General features: G+C 43.7%; 1 protein-coding gene across 1 annotated transcript in view; it reads right to left on the bottom strand.

Annotated features, from left to right (window-relative positions):
- Nucleotides 1-13174, bottom strand: part of ISM1 (isthmin 1, angiogenesis inhibitor) — a 36632-nt gene extending 23458 nt beyond the window's left edge. The window contains exons 1-2 of the mRNA XM_011998970.1: nucleotides 13109-13174; nucleotides 7215-7454 (exon numbers count right to left, since the gene is read on the bottom strand). Coding sequence (XP_011854360.1) covers nucleotides 7215-7454; nucleotides 13109-13174 — 306 coding nt within the window. The remainder of the gene's footprint in view (nucleotides 1-7214; nucleotides 7455-13108) is intronic.
- Between the last annotated feature and the right edge of the window lie 1318 nt (nucleotides 13175-14492).

The following is a 14492-nucleotide window of genomic DNA, read 5'->3' as shown; positions in this document are numbered from 1 at the left end:
TATTTAACTCTTGTAAAGACCTCCCATCCATGTTTGCGTGTGCCACATTTCCCATTGAGAGAGGTGGAGCCCATTTCTCCTCCCTGGAGATCTGTATTGGCCATGTGATTCACTCTGTCCAGCAGAATGGATAGGAGTGGAATGGTGACGGATCTTAGCAGAAGCCTTACAGCTTCCATTTTCATTCTCTTGGAATGTTCTAACCACTATGCAAGGAAGCCTAGCCTAGACCACTACGTGTGTAGAGACTATGTAAAGAGAGAGGTTGCCTGGAGAAGAACCAAGGTCTCTCAGCCCATGTCTAGCTCTGAGGGCTCAGTCATGTGAGTAGGGCCATCATGGATTGGGTCACTCCAGCCAACACCACATGGAGCAGAGACAAGCTCTCCCAGCTGAGTTCTAGTCAAATTCCTGACCAACAGCAATCCCGTGGTCATTGTCTCAAAGTATTAAGTTTTGAGATGACTGCCAGATAACTTTTACAACCAGGGAAAACTGGTGCACAGAGACATCAACAACTTGCGTAAGGTCACAGGGCTAGTAAGTGGCAGACATGGGGAGTCTGGTTCTAGAGCCCATGTTCTCCCTAACTTTGCCACACTGTCTCTCAAAAAGTAAGTGACAGAGCTACTGTCCCCTCATGAGACCAAAGAAACAACAAGACTACAGGTGCAGGTGGGGGTTGGTTGTTTCAGGGTGTACAAAGACATAAGTACAAGCTCCTCAAGACCAGGCTTTCCCAGCTACGATTTTCACTCACCCCATGGTTTATCCCTAGACTGCACACTCCTCAACCAACCCTTAGGGTCAGAGCAGATAGTCCTGGAGCCAAAGCTAGAACTTGTTCTCAGATTTACGAAAGTCTCATTTTGAAGTCTGTCACGGGGCTGGAAGAATGAAGCTTCTTGGTTCCAAGAGACAATCAACGTAGAAAGACTTGTTTGAAAAACATAATAAAAGACGCATTGGGTTCCTTTAGCCATCACATAGCTCTTGCAACACCCCCTGGATGAGCTATGTGCAAATGAATCAGAAACATGCGCTCCAAGTAATCAACCCAAGATGTACTGGGCAGATGCATTTCCAGTTTTGCCCTAACCTGACATCTGAGAGAGTTGCTGAGATGCTCTGCCAAATTGCACTGGGGTGTGCCCATCCCTGAGACAAATAGCCCCTTCCTTTTGTGTTAGGAATGGGGAGGTTTGAATTCTGCTCACTTCAAAGGATGTTGCCCAGCCAATGGGCCGGGGCTGTGGTTTTGTGGAGTCTGGACACATGATCAAGAGGGTGACTTTCAACCCCAGAGTCTACTCAGGTTGCAGCAGGCCAAGTGCACCTTTCTCCTCTGTCATGGGACACCTAGAAGGGCACTGCTAGCTTTACCCCATGCCACCACCCTTACTCCAGTCTTGTAGGCACCCTTTGCATATTTGTAAATAATTGTGGAGCTTTTCAGTAATCCCAAAAGTAAAAAACAAAAAACAAAAAACAAACAAACAAACAAAACCAAAAGGGGGAAAGAAAAGCAAAATAATACATCATACATCTTGTATCATTGCTATTTGCTGGAATGAATGGTCGTGGGAGAGTAATGGTAACAGGGACCCACACAGAAGCTTAGAAAGACAAGTGGAGAAGGAGCACACAGCTGGGTAGAGCCGAGCCAAGCTGGGCAGTGACAGGGCAATGCTGAGCCTTTGGAGACATAACCTTTCTTCTCTGCAGCCCCATCTCCCTCTGCCTGCAGACGGAACAACTGAGCTGCAACAATCGTCTGCAAGGCTAGTAAGGGTCTTGGAGGGGAGAGGCTGCCAAGAGCCAGGCAAGCCTGCAATTATGGTAATGAAATCAGTCTCTGGGTAGGAGATAAGAGGGAATGTGCCCAACACTTTTGGTATTCCATTTGTATTCAGACTGGAGTCAAAGGGATTGCTTAAACAAAACGTGCCCTGCAATTTCTCCAAGCTGGGAATAAAAACAATTTCATGTTTCAAGCTATTACCGTCAATATGATTTTTTTTTTCCTCCAAACTGCTGCTCAGATCCAAACAAAATAGATTTGTTGCCTGGCCAGGCAATGAGTAGCAAAATAGAAATTTACTCCAAAAGCTATATCGATGACTAAATCTCAACACTTAGAGGTTTATTTTTCCCTTTAATTGCTAGCCACTGCCTCAACTGAATTAAAACAAAAACAAAACACAAAACAAACAAATCTTAGGATCCACCCTTCCCTACAGTTAACAAAGTGAAAACCTCATGCTGATATCAAAATAAGAAATCTAATCTTGAGCCTGAGGTTTTATAGGCATCCAATTAAAAAGACTTAATGAGTGTGATCAATGACTTCTCCAATGGCAAGGGCTCGTTTTATGTTTCCTATTGCTCTCATTCTATGTACACACATTTTAGCATCAAAGAATCCGTTGATAAAGATGTCTTGAATAATGATCAGTGTGATGAACTGTAGGTGTGGAGTGAGCACAGATTTCCAAACTGACAAAGACTCTAGATCTTACCATCCTTTCTCATCCTTAACACACATAATTGAAGTGTCTTAGTATACTTTTTTCTTTTGGACTTTTCCACACTCAAGTCATGATGATAAAAGAAAGGGAACTCTTTCAAAAGCCGCAAGTTCAATTTCTGGCACAATCTCCCCAGCTCCAAGAAAGAGAGTCCAAAAGAAGTGATAATTTGGATAATTCTGTCTTAGGAAATGAGGAAAAGTTCCAATGCACCTTGATCAGCTTTCCTTCTCTTGAAAATTAATACATTGACTAGAAGCAAACCCTTGATTCTTGCTTGGAAATGCACTTTCCACAGGGAAACCCACACCATTCTTAGTCTAGCTGATAATAAACCAATGCCACTGAGAATCCAGAGACCATGCTCGTCACACTCAGGAAAGCCTTCTTGCTTGTTGGTCCTCTAAGCCTTGTGAGCTGTGGAAAGTCGTGGGAATGGGCAGGTCTTTTCTGGAGAGGAAAAGGATTTCCTCAGGAGCACAGAGCATCCAAGGACGTGTCTCCAACAATAGTTTTAAATCCAGATCATTCTACCCCTTCTCTCTCGACAATTGCCATAGAAAGAACACAAAACGGACTAGGAAGATATCTAATTTCCTCTTCTTAGACCTGCTGATACTTTAAGAACACGGGTGGCAACCCCAGCTAACTGTGGTTACTGCTTTGAGACTTGCAGCATGTCAATCCAGGCATTACTGTCCCTTCTACACAACTTAGACCCAATTTTCAGGCACACAAACTGGCTTGGAGAATTCAACGTCCCGAGGTAAACAGCAAGGAAGGTATAGTGTTGGTCCCTGAACCAGTTCTTCTGATTCCCAATTATTTTTATATATGTTTCCTCTGTCATCTTCATCTCCAATATCATCACCAACCAGCGTCTATCAGTTTTGGGAAGCTTATCCTATATTGGGCCCTGTGCTAAGTAATTCATATGGATGATCTCATTGAATCCTCACAGAAAATCACACTTATATGTAGTATTATACTACATAGTTACTCGTAGGTAGTACTGTCATTCCAATTTTATAGACAAGGAAACTGAGGCACAGAGAGGCCCAGTAAACCTGCATGGGGCTACAGAGGTCAAGTCTGGCTGACTAAATGGTGGTGCCTGATTCCAAACACAAGTCAATCTGCCTCCATATATTGACAGCAGTACCTCATGAGAATCTGAGCTGAACAGGCTTGTCTCTATAGGGGCATGGGTCCATGTCCTGGGCAGAGAAATTTTTTGATTCTTATCCAGCCAGACCTGCCATTCCTCTAAAAGTATTTTAGAGAAAAAGGAGGAGGCAAAATCAAAAGTAGAAGCACGTACAACTGTAACCCTGGCCAACTCATCTGATTGTATCTTGTGGCACTAAAGAGGCCTGTGGCCATGTAATATGTCTGTGTAATTACATGGCCTGTGGCCATGTAATATGTCTTAAAAAAAGGCCTTTACATGACTATTTTTAAGTCCCTCTTGATGGGAGAAAAGAAATAAGTATATTGATTGAAATGAATACTAATCTCAACTTGATCCAGAAAAGAGAGTATTTGGTTGTGAATAGCCAGTGTAGTTCATTACTACACTGTAAGTAAGTAATGCAGTAAGCCTAATAATGCATTTATTTCAGAGATTTTTGTCTCTGATAACTATCAGCTGCAGACTGAAAACCCAGCCAAGGATACCAAAGTCTAACTTGTTCTGGGGGATTCACTTTCTTTCCTGAATGATTTTTGTTTTCAATAAAACCCAACCTCTTATATTGTTTGAAGTTTCATACGGAGATTCAGTTTAGGAGTCTGAGGCCATTTATTTCTATTTTGTGCATTTTTTCCCTTCCTCACTTCCACAGCTTGAAGCCAGTCTTAAAATAGAATTGTCTGATTCACTTGGGACCGAGGCTGCCTGACTCCTGGGAGTTAAAATGCTCTACAGAAGCAGGTGTTGGGGCTTTTAGAAGGATTTCCTATCCTGAAAGTCAAGAGGCCCAGGGGGGACGTGGCCTCTTGCATGGGCTTAGCGATGTCACTTTGGAAAGGTGCAGGCTGTTTCCTTAGCCCTGGAGCGTGGGAAACACTTCCAGAGCCTGAGGGGGTGGGGCGGCGCGGAGGGCGGGTATCAAGTTCCCATTCAGCTCCCAGGCTCCAGCTAGGGAGAACCAGGTGGGGGCAAAGGCAGGTTGCCAGGGGAAGGGGCAGATGAGGCCAGAAGGCCTGGCAGCGGAAGCCGACCCACTGAAGGGCCCCTCACCTGACTTCACTCTGATACCCAGGGAGAGGGAATGCTTTGACGGGGCCCGCAGGGACCAGCAGGGCTGTCTGCTGGGCTGAATCGGCCCTGTGTCAAACCAGTGGATTTCAACAAAAGAACAGTGCTCTGAGAAAGGGGTGAGAGCTGCCAACACGGAAACCATCACCTCCTTGTAGAAAGCACCTCGTGTTTTAAAGGACCACCAGGGAACTGGTTTACACAAGTGCAGTGGTGCATGAGGCAGCAGCAGCTAGTGCTGTGCGGTGTGTGGGTGTGTGTATGTGCATGCACACACAATTACATGCTGACAGAAGACTGGGGCTCCCAGGGCTAGCAGTTGTTTTATTCTTTCTTTGAACATCTTTCTGGGTGACCAATACTAACCTTTTGTGGTCTTCCAGAAACAGAAGGCCAGAAATGCAGCACAATTTTATTCTCTTTAGGGCCAAAACGTCATCAGATCAATAAAATGCTGGCCACCCTCCCCCTCCCTCTGTATCACCAACAGAAAATTTACAGATAAGGATTGTATAGAGCAGAAATAGAATAACTCGACTGGGCAGTAGGCAGTGATTTCTGTGCATGGGTTGTCGACAGTGACCTCCACAACATTTTTTATGCTGTACCATCAACAGAGCCTGTCTGACTTCTTCCCACCTGTTGAGATCCACCCCCTTGGGACACAGTGCTTTTCCTCCTCTGTCTTCATGATCCCTCCAGCACTGTTTTATGTGGTAGCTGGGATCTTCACACCGATCTAATTTATTGGAGGGAACAGGGCTTACATTTTTCAATTTCCTATATAACCTAATGCAGCATTTTATATACAGTGGGGGTTGGTATTCTAATGAAGTGTTCTCAGTGAGATTTGCCTGCCCCCATGACACTGGTGTTAAGAGCAAAACCACTCAGGTCCACGAAACCTGATCTAAAACCCGTATCACGCAGAGGGTGTTAGTCTGTGGAGAGAGAAGCAGTTAATGAAGGATCAATTGGTCTGAGTCCAAGTTCAGGAACTTTCTGCTATGTAAGCAAACTGGCATTTGGTCCAGAGAGGAAAAAGTACGGAAAAGGTGCCCCTATACAAATAGAAAGAATTGGAAGCAAAGCTTACAAGTATGGGCTGGCTATGGTGGCTCATACTTGCAATCCCAGGACTGTGGTAGGCTGAGGCAGGAGGATTGCTAGAGCCCAGGAGTTTGAGCCCAGCCTGGGCAATATGGCAAAATCCTGTTTCTACAAAAAAATTTAAAAATGAGCTGGATGTGGGGGCACACACTTGAAGTTCCAGCTACTCGGGAGGTTGAGGTGGGAGGATCGCTTGAGCCTGGGAGGTAGGGGCTGCAGTAACCTATGATTGTGCCGTTGTATTCTAGCCTGGGTGACTGAGTGAGGCCATCTTTAAAAAAAGTATGGAAGCAGTCATATGAGGATAGGGGCTGGGTTGCTCGGGGGATGAGCCTCTCTCAACCATCATAGGGACCATCTTTGGGAGGAAACAGAGAAAGGTACAAACAACATGCAAAATTAGGAGTTTGTCTCTGAATGTGGGTTGAGAGTCTGAGAGCCTGGATTTGAACCCTACAACTACTATTTACTGCCATGTGACTTTGGGTAAACCAAACAGTAACTTCCTGAGTATCTGGTGCATTACTGATAGTATTAGAAAAATGACACGGGCTTTGTCTCCTTCATGAGGGTGTTGGGAGGGTCAAATCAGATCAACATTTGCTTTGTAAAGTATACTGAGCTATTTCAGTGTAGATGAAAGTTATTATTTTTAACCCCAGTCACCCTTTCCTTAACCTTCCATTTCCTACTGCTTCATCAGATCCCATCTTAGTGGAAGATAGCCATCTCTCCCCTAGGAACTCCTATTCTCAACTTCCTTCCTCTTATTGTTTTGTAAGTCATGTATACTTTAGAGTAACGGAAGCTTGTCTCTTTGTGAAGGAATTTCTGGTGTCCAAGGCAAGTTAGAGGGGCATTAAGAGAAAGAGCTTTCCTGAGTGCTTTGAAATGTTTGAAATCATTTGCCCAATCTGTTCGCAGGTCAGATTGGCCTTTTCCTAAAACTGTCACATTTCATCAATTTTGTTTTGTTTTTGTTTTGTTTTTATATTTTGGACTATTTTGTTTTGATTTGCTTTTATATTTCACTGTCTCTTAAATTAGTATGTATTTTGTAATCCTTGGTGTGTCGTACTTTAATTGATAGTGTTTTCTTCTTTTGAGTGGTTCACAAAATAATGGTGCATCTCACAATCATGGGTGTCGCTTAATGAAATGCAGCACTGTTCTTATGGAGATAACATGATCTTAAGCAGGAATCATTAAGGGTTTAAGAAGAAAAGTAAGGTAAGGCAGCAGTTTCCACTGGAATCATCAGAAAACAGAAGATGGACTGTTTTGTTATCTTCTATCTTCCATGTGCCAAGAATTACCTGGATATTTGGATTCTGCCCATTGATATCAGCTTTGGAAAGATCTGGAAAGTTTGGTAGATCAAGGAGAAAGGATCTGGGGCCATCTCTTTGCAATGAAGGGTGCCCCGTCTCTTGTCGGAATCGCGGTCTGGGGAAGGGTTGGTGTGCAGCCTGGTGGTCCAGACGCTCCCCTGGTTCTTCTTTGGAGAGAGAAAAGCTGGTTTCTGATGTGGAGTCACTTCCCACGTTGAGGTTATTCTAAAACAAACAAACAAACAAGCAAACAAACACCTATTAAAGGGACACATGATTAAAAAATGTCACCCTTAACAGTCCATTATATTCAGGAGCAAGGACAATTCCAGCGGCTGAAATTAAGCCAGTAGGACATTCCAAACTTGTTTTGCAACCCCATGGTTTAGTTTCTTCATGTCTTAAAAGCCAGATCATCAGAAAACTTCTTCTAGCCTGCTACTTGGGAATTTTCTGAGGGTTAATGAATTATGGGCTATTTATTAAGCTTCAAAGTACTTTAAAAATGAAAACACTACATTGAAGGAGAATAGGTGCTCATTCAAAGCTGGAACCAAATTATGTTTCTCTTCTCACAGCTTCAACTGATTAACCACCTTGGCTTTAGTTATAGTTCTAGTGTCCAGAGTTGCTTTCTTTTGTGTAGGCTATGGAGCAAAAGATCTGACCAAGCTGGATAAAGTTCTTGGGCCATATTATTGATTACATACATTCATCCAGTTGTCTGTCCATTTGTCCATCAACTCATCCATACATCCATTCACATATCCATCTATCCACCCATCCATCCATCCATCCATCCATCCATCCATCCATCCAACCATCCATCCATCCTTCCACCCACACACCCATCCATCCAATCAACAAATGCCAACCATGCTAGGCATAGGAGATACAGCAATAAACAGGATAGACATGAGGCCTATTATTTTGAAATGTACAACTAGGTGAGGGAAATAAACAATAAGTACATAGATAAATAAATAAGATCAGATCACAGAATGGTGACTGCCAAGAAGAAAAGAAAGAAGATGATGGAGAGTGGCTGGGGAAAACCTTAGATAGCTGGTCAGGGAGAACCCCTCAGAGAAGGTGACACTTGAGGCAAGATCTGAACAAGAGAAGGTGGCACCCTGCAATAATCTGGGGGAAGGACATTTTAGCAAAGGGAACAGCAAAGGGAGCACTCAAGTCTAGGACGGGAATGAGTTTGGCTGGTTTGAGAAACAGAATGGCCAGCGAAGGTGTTGTAGAGGGAAGGAGGGAAGAACCATAGGTGATGAGGATGAAGAGACGGGGATAGTCAAAGAAAAAGTCATGAAAAGGCATTCTGAAATCTAATGATTTTATACTGAAAAGTGCAAGCCCCTTGTTTTTCCCAGGTGTGAAAAATGTCTCCATTTCTTTATCGCTATGGGGAAATTTCTCTAGTGATTGAAGAGTATAGAAGTTGCTGGACTCCTTTTCCAAACCAGCCTTTCTTTTTCTCCCCTCTCCTCTCACAAAAGATTTACTCCAGCCTTCAGGGATAGCATTTTCATGTTTACTGGTGGAGAGAGACAAGGAGATAGAATTTCACCAAGCTTTGGGTCAGTGGTTAATGTTCCTGTTATTCTTGGGCATGTTTTGGGGTTTGGGAGTGTATGTTTCAGCACACTGTCTCCACACACCCTCTCTGCCCCCCACCACAGTGCCTCTGACCCAGCCAAAGGGTTGCATCTGGTATAAAAACACTCATGACTCTGAGCACCCAAGGTCAAGAGCACTGAGGCTGAAACACACTAGCAGATACATATCTTCTTGGAGAGCTAACCTTAGGGAGGGATTATTATTTTTACTTTTATTTATGTGTCATTTTTTAGAGACAGGGTCTTGCTCTGTTGTCCAGGCTGGAGTGCAGTGGCACAGTCGAGCTCACTGCACCCTCAGACTCCTGGGCTCAAGCAATCCTCCCGCCTCAGCCTCCTGAGTAGCTGGGATTACAGGCACGTTCCACCATGCCCAGCTGTGAATGGATTTTTATATATCTGTTTAAATAGGAATAGGGCTCAGGAACAAACTCACTGGTGCAGAGACCACCTCTGAATGTTCGAAGAGGCCAAGGGGAGGGTGGAGATAGAGACCTCATCTATCACCTCTTTAAAACATGCAGTGGTAGGGGAAAGCTGGCTACTCTGCAGCATGTTTTTGCTTGCCTTTCCACAGCTCAGAAGATGTGGGCGGGGGCAGTGTCTTTGTTCACCTTTCCAGTCACCTCTCTGCCATGGTTTTCGTCTCCTGGCACATCCCGGTAGAGGGAGTTGCCCTGACATTTTGAGACATTACTCAATGCAACAGAGCCAAGTGTATTGTTGTTTGAGCCTAGCAAGAGAGAGAGAAAGAGAGAGAGAGAGAAAAAGAAGAGAAGAGAGAAAGAGAAGAGAAGAGACAAAGAGAAGGAGAGAGAAGAGGAGAGAAATGAAGGGAAGGGAAGAAAAGAGAAGAGAAGAGAGGAGAGAGAGCATGCTATCTTTTCTTAACATAAAAAAAAAAAATGGGACGTCTCTATGACATCCCAAAGGGGAGATAGCTGAATGTATTTGTTCCCTTGCTTTTTTCCCTTAATCTCCAACCCTAAAACTTCTCCAGCAACATTAGGGAGGACAGTTAGATTGTCATGGAGAATTCCTTGTGTAGGATTTAGGATTACGAATCTTGGAAGGGGCCCAGAATTTGCTTCCCAATTACTTTAGTACTTCTTGTAAATCAAGCCCTAACTTCATTACCACAATGGAGGTATACTGCTTAATTAGGTTGAAAATGGGGCTCTCTTTCCTTTCCCCTGTGATGTAGTACTCTTTCTACTATGAACACTTACATTTTAGAAGAAGTAGAAAATGTGTTTTTGCTACTCTTTAACATTTTGCCTAGATGTCTGAAAAAACAGGGACTAAGTTTGATTGATTGATTGATGTGACTCTTGAATTTTTCCTGGTAGGAAATCCACCACCACAGAGTGCTTCTGGCTTAGCCCCAGACCAAGCAAACCCCTTAAACTCTCTAGGACTCAAGGACCTTGCATGTAAAGCAGATTAGATAATAAGAAGAGCCCTGTACCCTCCCCGCAGGATTAGTCAAGATACTTGGGTTAGGTTGTGTCTACACATGGAAAGAGAAGCGTCGCATTAGGGCCACTGGCTGGGCAGTTCAGGCCACAAATACCTCTGCCAGGAATAGTTAGACAACTGGGGCTGAAGTATGTTTTGGCTTCAGTTATGCACACAATTGTGGCATTTCTCTATCTCTCCGAACTTCCCTGCCCCCTAGACACAGACTTGGTGTTTGCAAAGTATTTGGAAGATGCTAAGTAATAAAGAAATGCTAGTCACAATCTCTGAACATCTGAGTTATTCTTGCACCTCTTCCAAAACATATTTAACTAGAAACCTTGCCTCCTTGCAATGGCATGCCCCCAAGCTGTTAAGAGACTGGAAATCCTAGGATAGGGGAAGTGTGGCTAAGGGTGGCCCATATAGAATGAAACCCTATTTTATTCAATCAATAACAAGATTTGAGAGTAGCCATTATTTTAGTCATCTAGACTTTAAATCTAGAGTAGGAGATAACAGACAGAATATCCTAGAGTAGTGCAGAAGAAAACCTTTCTTCATCTCTTCTCAAAGGGACATACTGCACATCCTCCTTGCAGAGCCCCCATTGGAGGTCCTGGTTGAGGACATCAGTCCAGCTATCACCAAGTTCACTCACTGAGTATTCCACTTGAATTATTCCAGCAGAGTAAAGATTTTCAACAGCGGTGTATCTCAAGGTTAAAGGTAAAATATTTTGTGTTTTATTCAGGCAAGCAAACATTCTTCTCTGAAAATGATATCTTAGGAAAGTCTGGGAATTTAAGGAAAGAAACATGACCATTCTTTCCAAAATGCTGTTGAATTCATTCTGCCCCAGTTAAAGTGATACAAGGGGGTCTGCTCATTTTGGGAAAATATTGCTTTACCCACAATGTGTCTTTGAGTTGAACATCAATCTATGAGTTAACACTGACAATGAGTTAACATTGAGTTAACTATCTATGAGTTAACATTGACAATGCTGCAGTACCAGCAGCAATGTTTCCTCTTGTGACTATAATTTCAGAGCTGTGACTAGCAATGAGAAGGAAAACAGAAGAAATGCAGCTACTGAACGGCTTATGCACATGAACTGTTCAATTGCTGAGGCAGGTGATCTTCATTGGCCAAATTATTTAGCTACTGCTTGGTGCGCCTCTCCTTCTATTATTTTAGAACTTATCTAAAACAGGAATAGTAATAAAAATATCCTGTTCTTGCAGCCTAGTATTTTGCCTTATACGGCAGTACTGTGGCAGACATTGCAATTGCCTACCCCATGTCTAGTCCCCTCTTTTTCCTACTTGGTGTTTGTTTCAGGTGGCTGTGGACCTGGCAAAAACTACATTTCCCAGCATGCACTGCATCTGGATGTGACCATATGACACAATTCTGCCCCAAGAGGAGTAAGTGGAAGGTTCCGGACAGAACTGCTGAAAAGGAGTTTTCATATTCGGTTTTGTCATTTGCCTTTCTCTCTTCCACTTTGTCCTGCCTGAAATGAGGAAACAGGGCTTGATGTGAAATGAGACAGCTGGCAGACCTGAGGATGGAGGTTGTAGTCTAAGCGTGGCTGACTGGAAAGATGGTGGGCTTAGGTCCCTGATAGCACTATGGAGCTATCGCGCTGGTCCTGGAATGGTGACCTCCATATGTCTTTTACTGTTATCATTAATCTTAATGTTAACATTGACAATGCTGCAGTACCAGTAGCAATGTGCCCTCTTAGGATTTTAATTTTTGAGTTATGATGACCAGGAAAATTATAAACGTTTTGCCACTGAAAGTAATAGCAAAAACCAGCATTACTTTTGCACCAACCAAATGTTATCATGATTGCAAGAGGTTTTTCCTCACCAAAAGGAACCAGCATTCCTTGGACAAAGGGTTGAGTGCAGAGCTTGGGCGGGGAAGGCACAGATGAATTTGGGATACTTTCCTGCAACAAGAAGCAAGGAAGCTTTCAATGACTAACAGGGTACTCTTGAAAGAACACAGGAGCCAGCTTGACAGGCCCACATTGCTCACAGATCAGAGAATTTGGACCAAAAAAAGAGATTGTACTTGACTAATGCACACTGAATCTATCAAAATTCATAAGGAGACTCAGGAAGGAGAGAAATCCAGAAAAATTACTGTCACCATTTGAGGTAGGTATTATAAAACTCCTTACTTTGCAAATTGGTATTAAAAAGAAAGAAAGGTTTTCAGAGGAAGCAATGTCTGAACTGAAATAAAAAGGGCTTGTTAAACGTGCAGTAGATGCATCAGGTTAAGAGAACAGGGATCTGGGGAGGGGTCCAGGAACTTTGCAATCCTAGTGAAGGAGTCTCTGAGGTCTGGCAGAGCTGTGGTTTATAGATCCAAAGGGTTTCAGAGCTGAAATGCAGTGAGAGTAACGATCAGAGACACCTGCTGCTTTCAGATGAACTAATGGAGTTAAATATTATACACATCGGGCCCAACCCACAGTCTCAGCCCACCAGCCTTTGCTCTGACAGCTCTCTATCATACTGCGCTGCGACTTGTCCACTAGGCTGCTGCTTCCCTGGTGGCATCCTCTGGGGCACTTGGAGGTTTGCTGAAGCTACATGGTGCTGGGATCTCATCCCTCCTTCCTCATTCTCATCAGCTGGCCCTGGATGCCCTTGGGAAAGCTGTGCTGAGGTGAACCGAGAAGAGAAAACCTCTCATCTTTAGGCGGGGTGCAGTTTTTCTCAGATGACAAATCCACACATTTCAATCACTTGTGTCCTTTATACTGAGTACATCCTGGTCCAACACCAAGAATGTCCAATCACTGCCTCCGGCCACTGCATAGCTGGCGCTGCCCATCGTGGCTGTGTTTGTGACCAAGGTGGATGGCCATAGCCACATCTAGGGTCAGAGTGGTCAGAACGGCCAGAGTCTCCCAGCTGGCCATTTGACACAGGCAGATGAATACAAAAGAGAGGGAGTGAGAGTTTGTGGACATCCAAGCCACAGGGCAAATTAGGATAAGCACTACAATAGGGGGAAGATACAGCTACGGAAATGGGCGATGCATCCTCTTTTGGAAAAAAATGTGCTAAGCATCCTTGTCCCAGTCTGCAAATAGCCACCTGCCCTATTCTGCAAACACTCACCAAGGACTGGAATCTGAAGAACAGGGTTGATGTCACCACTTTCAGAACCTCCAGAAGAGGCACAAATCAGTGACAAATTGTGGCTGTCTAGGAAAGTTTAGTACTTTTTCTCTTTAAGGCAAAAACTGGTTAACTGTTCCCCAGATTAATACAACCAGGCAGACTTCCTGGAGGCAGACTGGCTGGCAAATTTCTGAAAAGCAAAGAACAGGCCCTATCTTCAGTCTCCAAACTCCCTCCTCCCTCCCCCAATTTCACAAGCTCAGGGGGCAACCAATAGGTACTAGTTGATGATAATGATGGCTAAAGTTAGCATTGGGTAACAGGGCCTAGGTTAGATTTTGTTTTAATTAGGCTGAGGCTACAAGCCTCATTACCCCTAATGTAGCTTTTATGTGGGATTCTGAAGAAAAAAACCCCTGGGAATCTTCTACTGAAGATATTAAAGAAGATATTACAAGGCATTTGGTCTCATAGACTTTGAACAGCAAACAGCAGAGATGGCAATTAATGTCACTACAGCCTCACTCCTTAAAACAAACTAACAATCTAGCTAATTAGCAATATGTCCTCATTTGGAGCTGGACATCTGCATATTATTATCAACAATGCTTGTTTCCTTTTTCCAGATGAAAGGAAGCCATACTGCACCCAGACACATGGCTGTGCACCTTCCACATTCAAACACTCATGTTCTTCTACCCACGGTAAACACACTCAGGGCTTTATCTGTGTCGAGCATCGATTTTGTCTGGAACGCGCCCACACGTCTAAAAATAAGTTTAAGAATGCCACTAGTGGTATTTCAAAGGGAAGAGCAAAAGTTTTACTGTTGGAAGAGATAAAAGAAGAAAATGGCGCACTGATTATCTTTAACATGATTGAGGAGCAAGCACTCCTCAATGAGAAAACCAGGAGAATGAATACAGTGAGTTTTAGACCATAAAATCGGCTTTCCAGAAGGGGCACACTTTTTCTTAGTGCTCAGGAAGATGGATGGAGACCACGATCCTAGGAGTGGAAGCAGG

The sequence above is a fragment of the Mandrillus leucophaeus genome, unplaced genomic scaffold (genome assembly GCF_000951045.1).
Source record: "Mandrillus leucophaeus isolate KB7577 unplaced genomic scaffold, Mleu.le_1.0 Scaffold116, whole genome shotgun sequence".
NCBI lineage: Eukaryota > Metazoa > Chordata > Mammalia > Primates > Cercopithecidae > Mandrillus > Mandrillus leucophaeus.
This window is presented reverse-complemented; position numbering and strand designations above follow the sequence as displayed.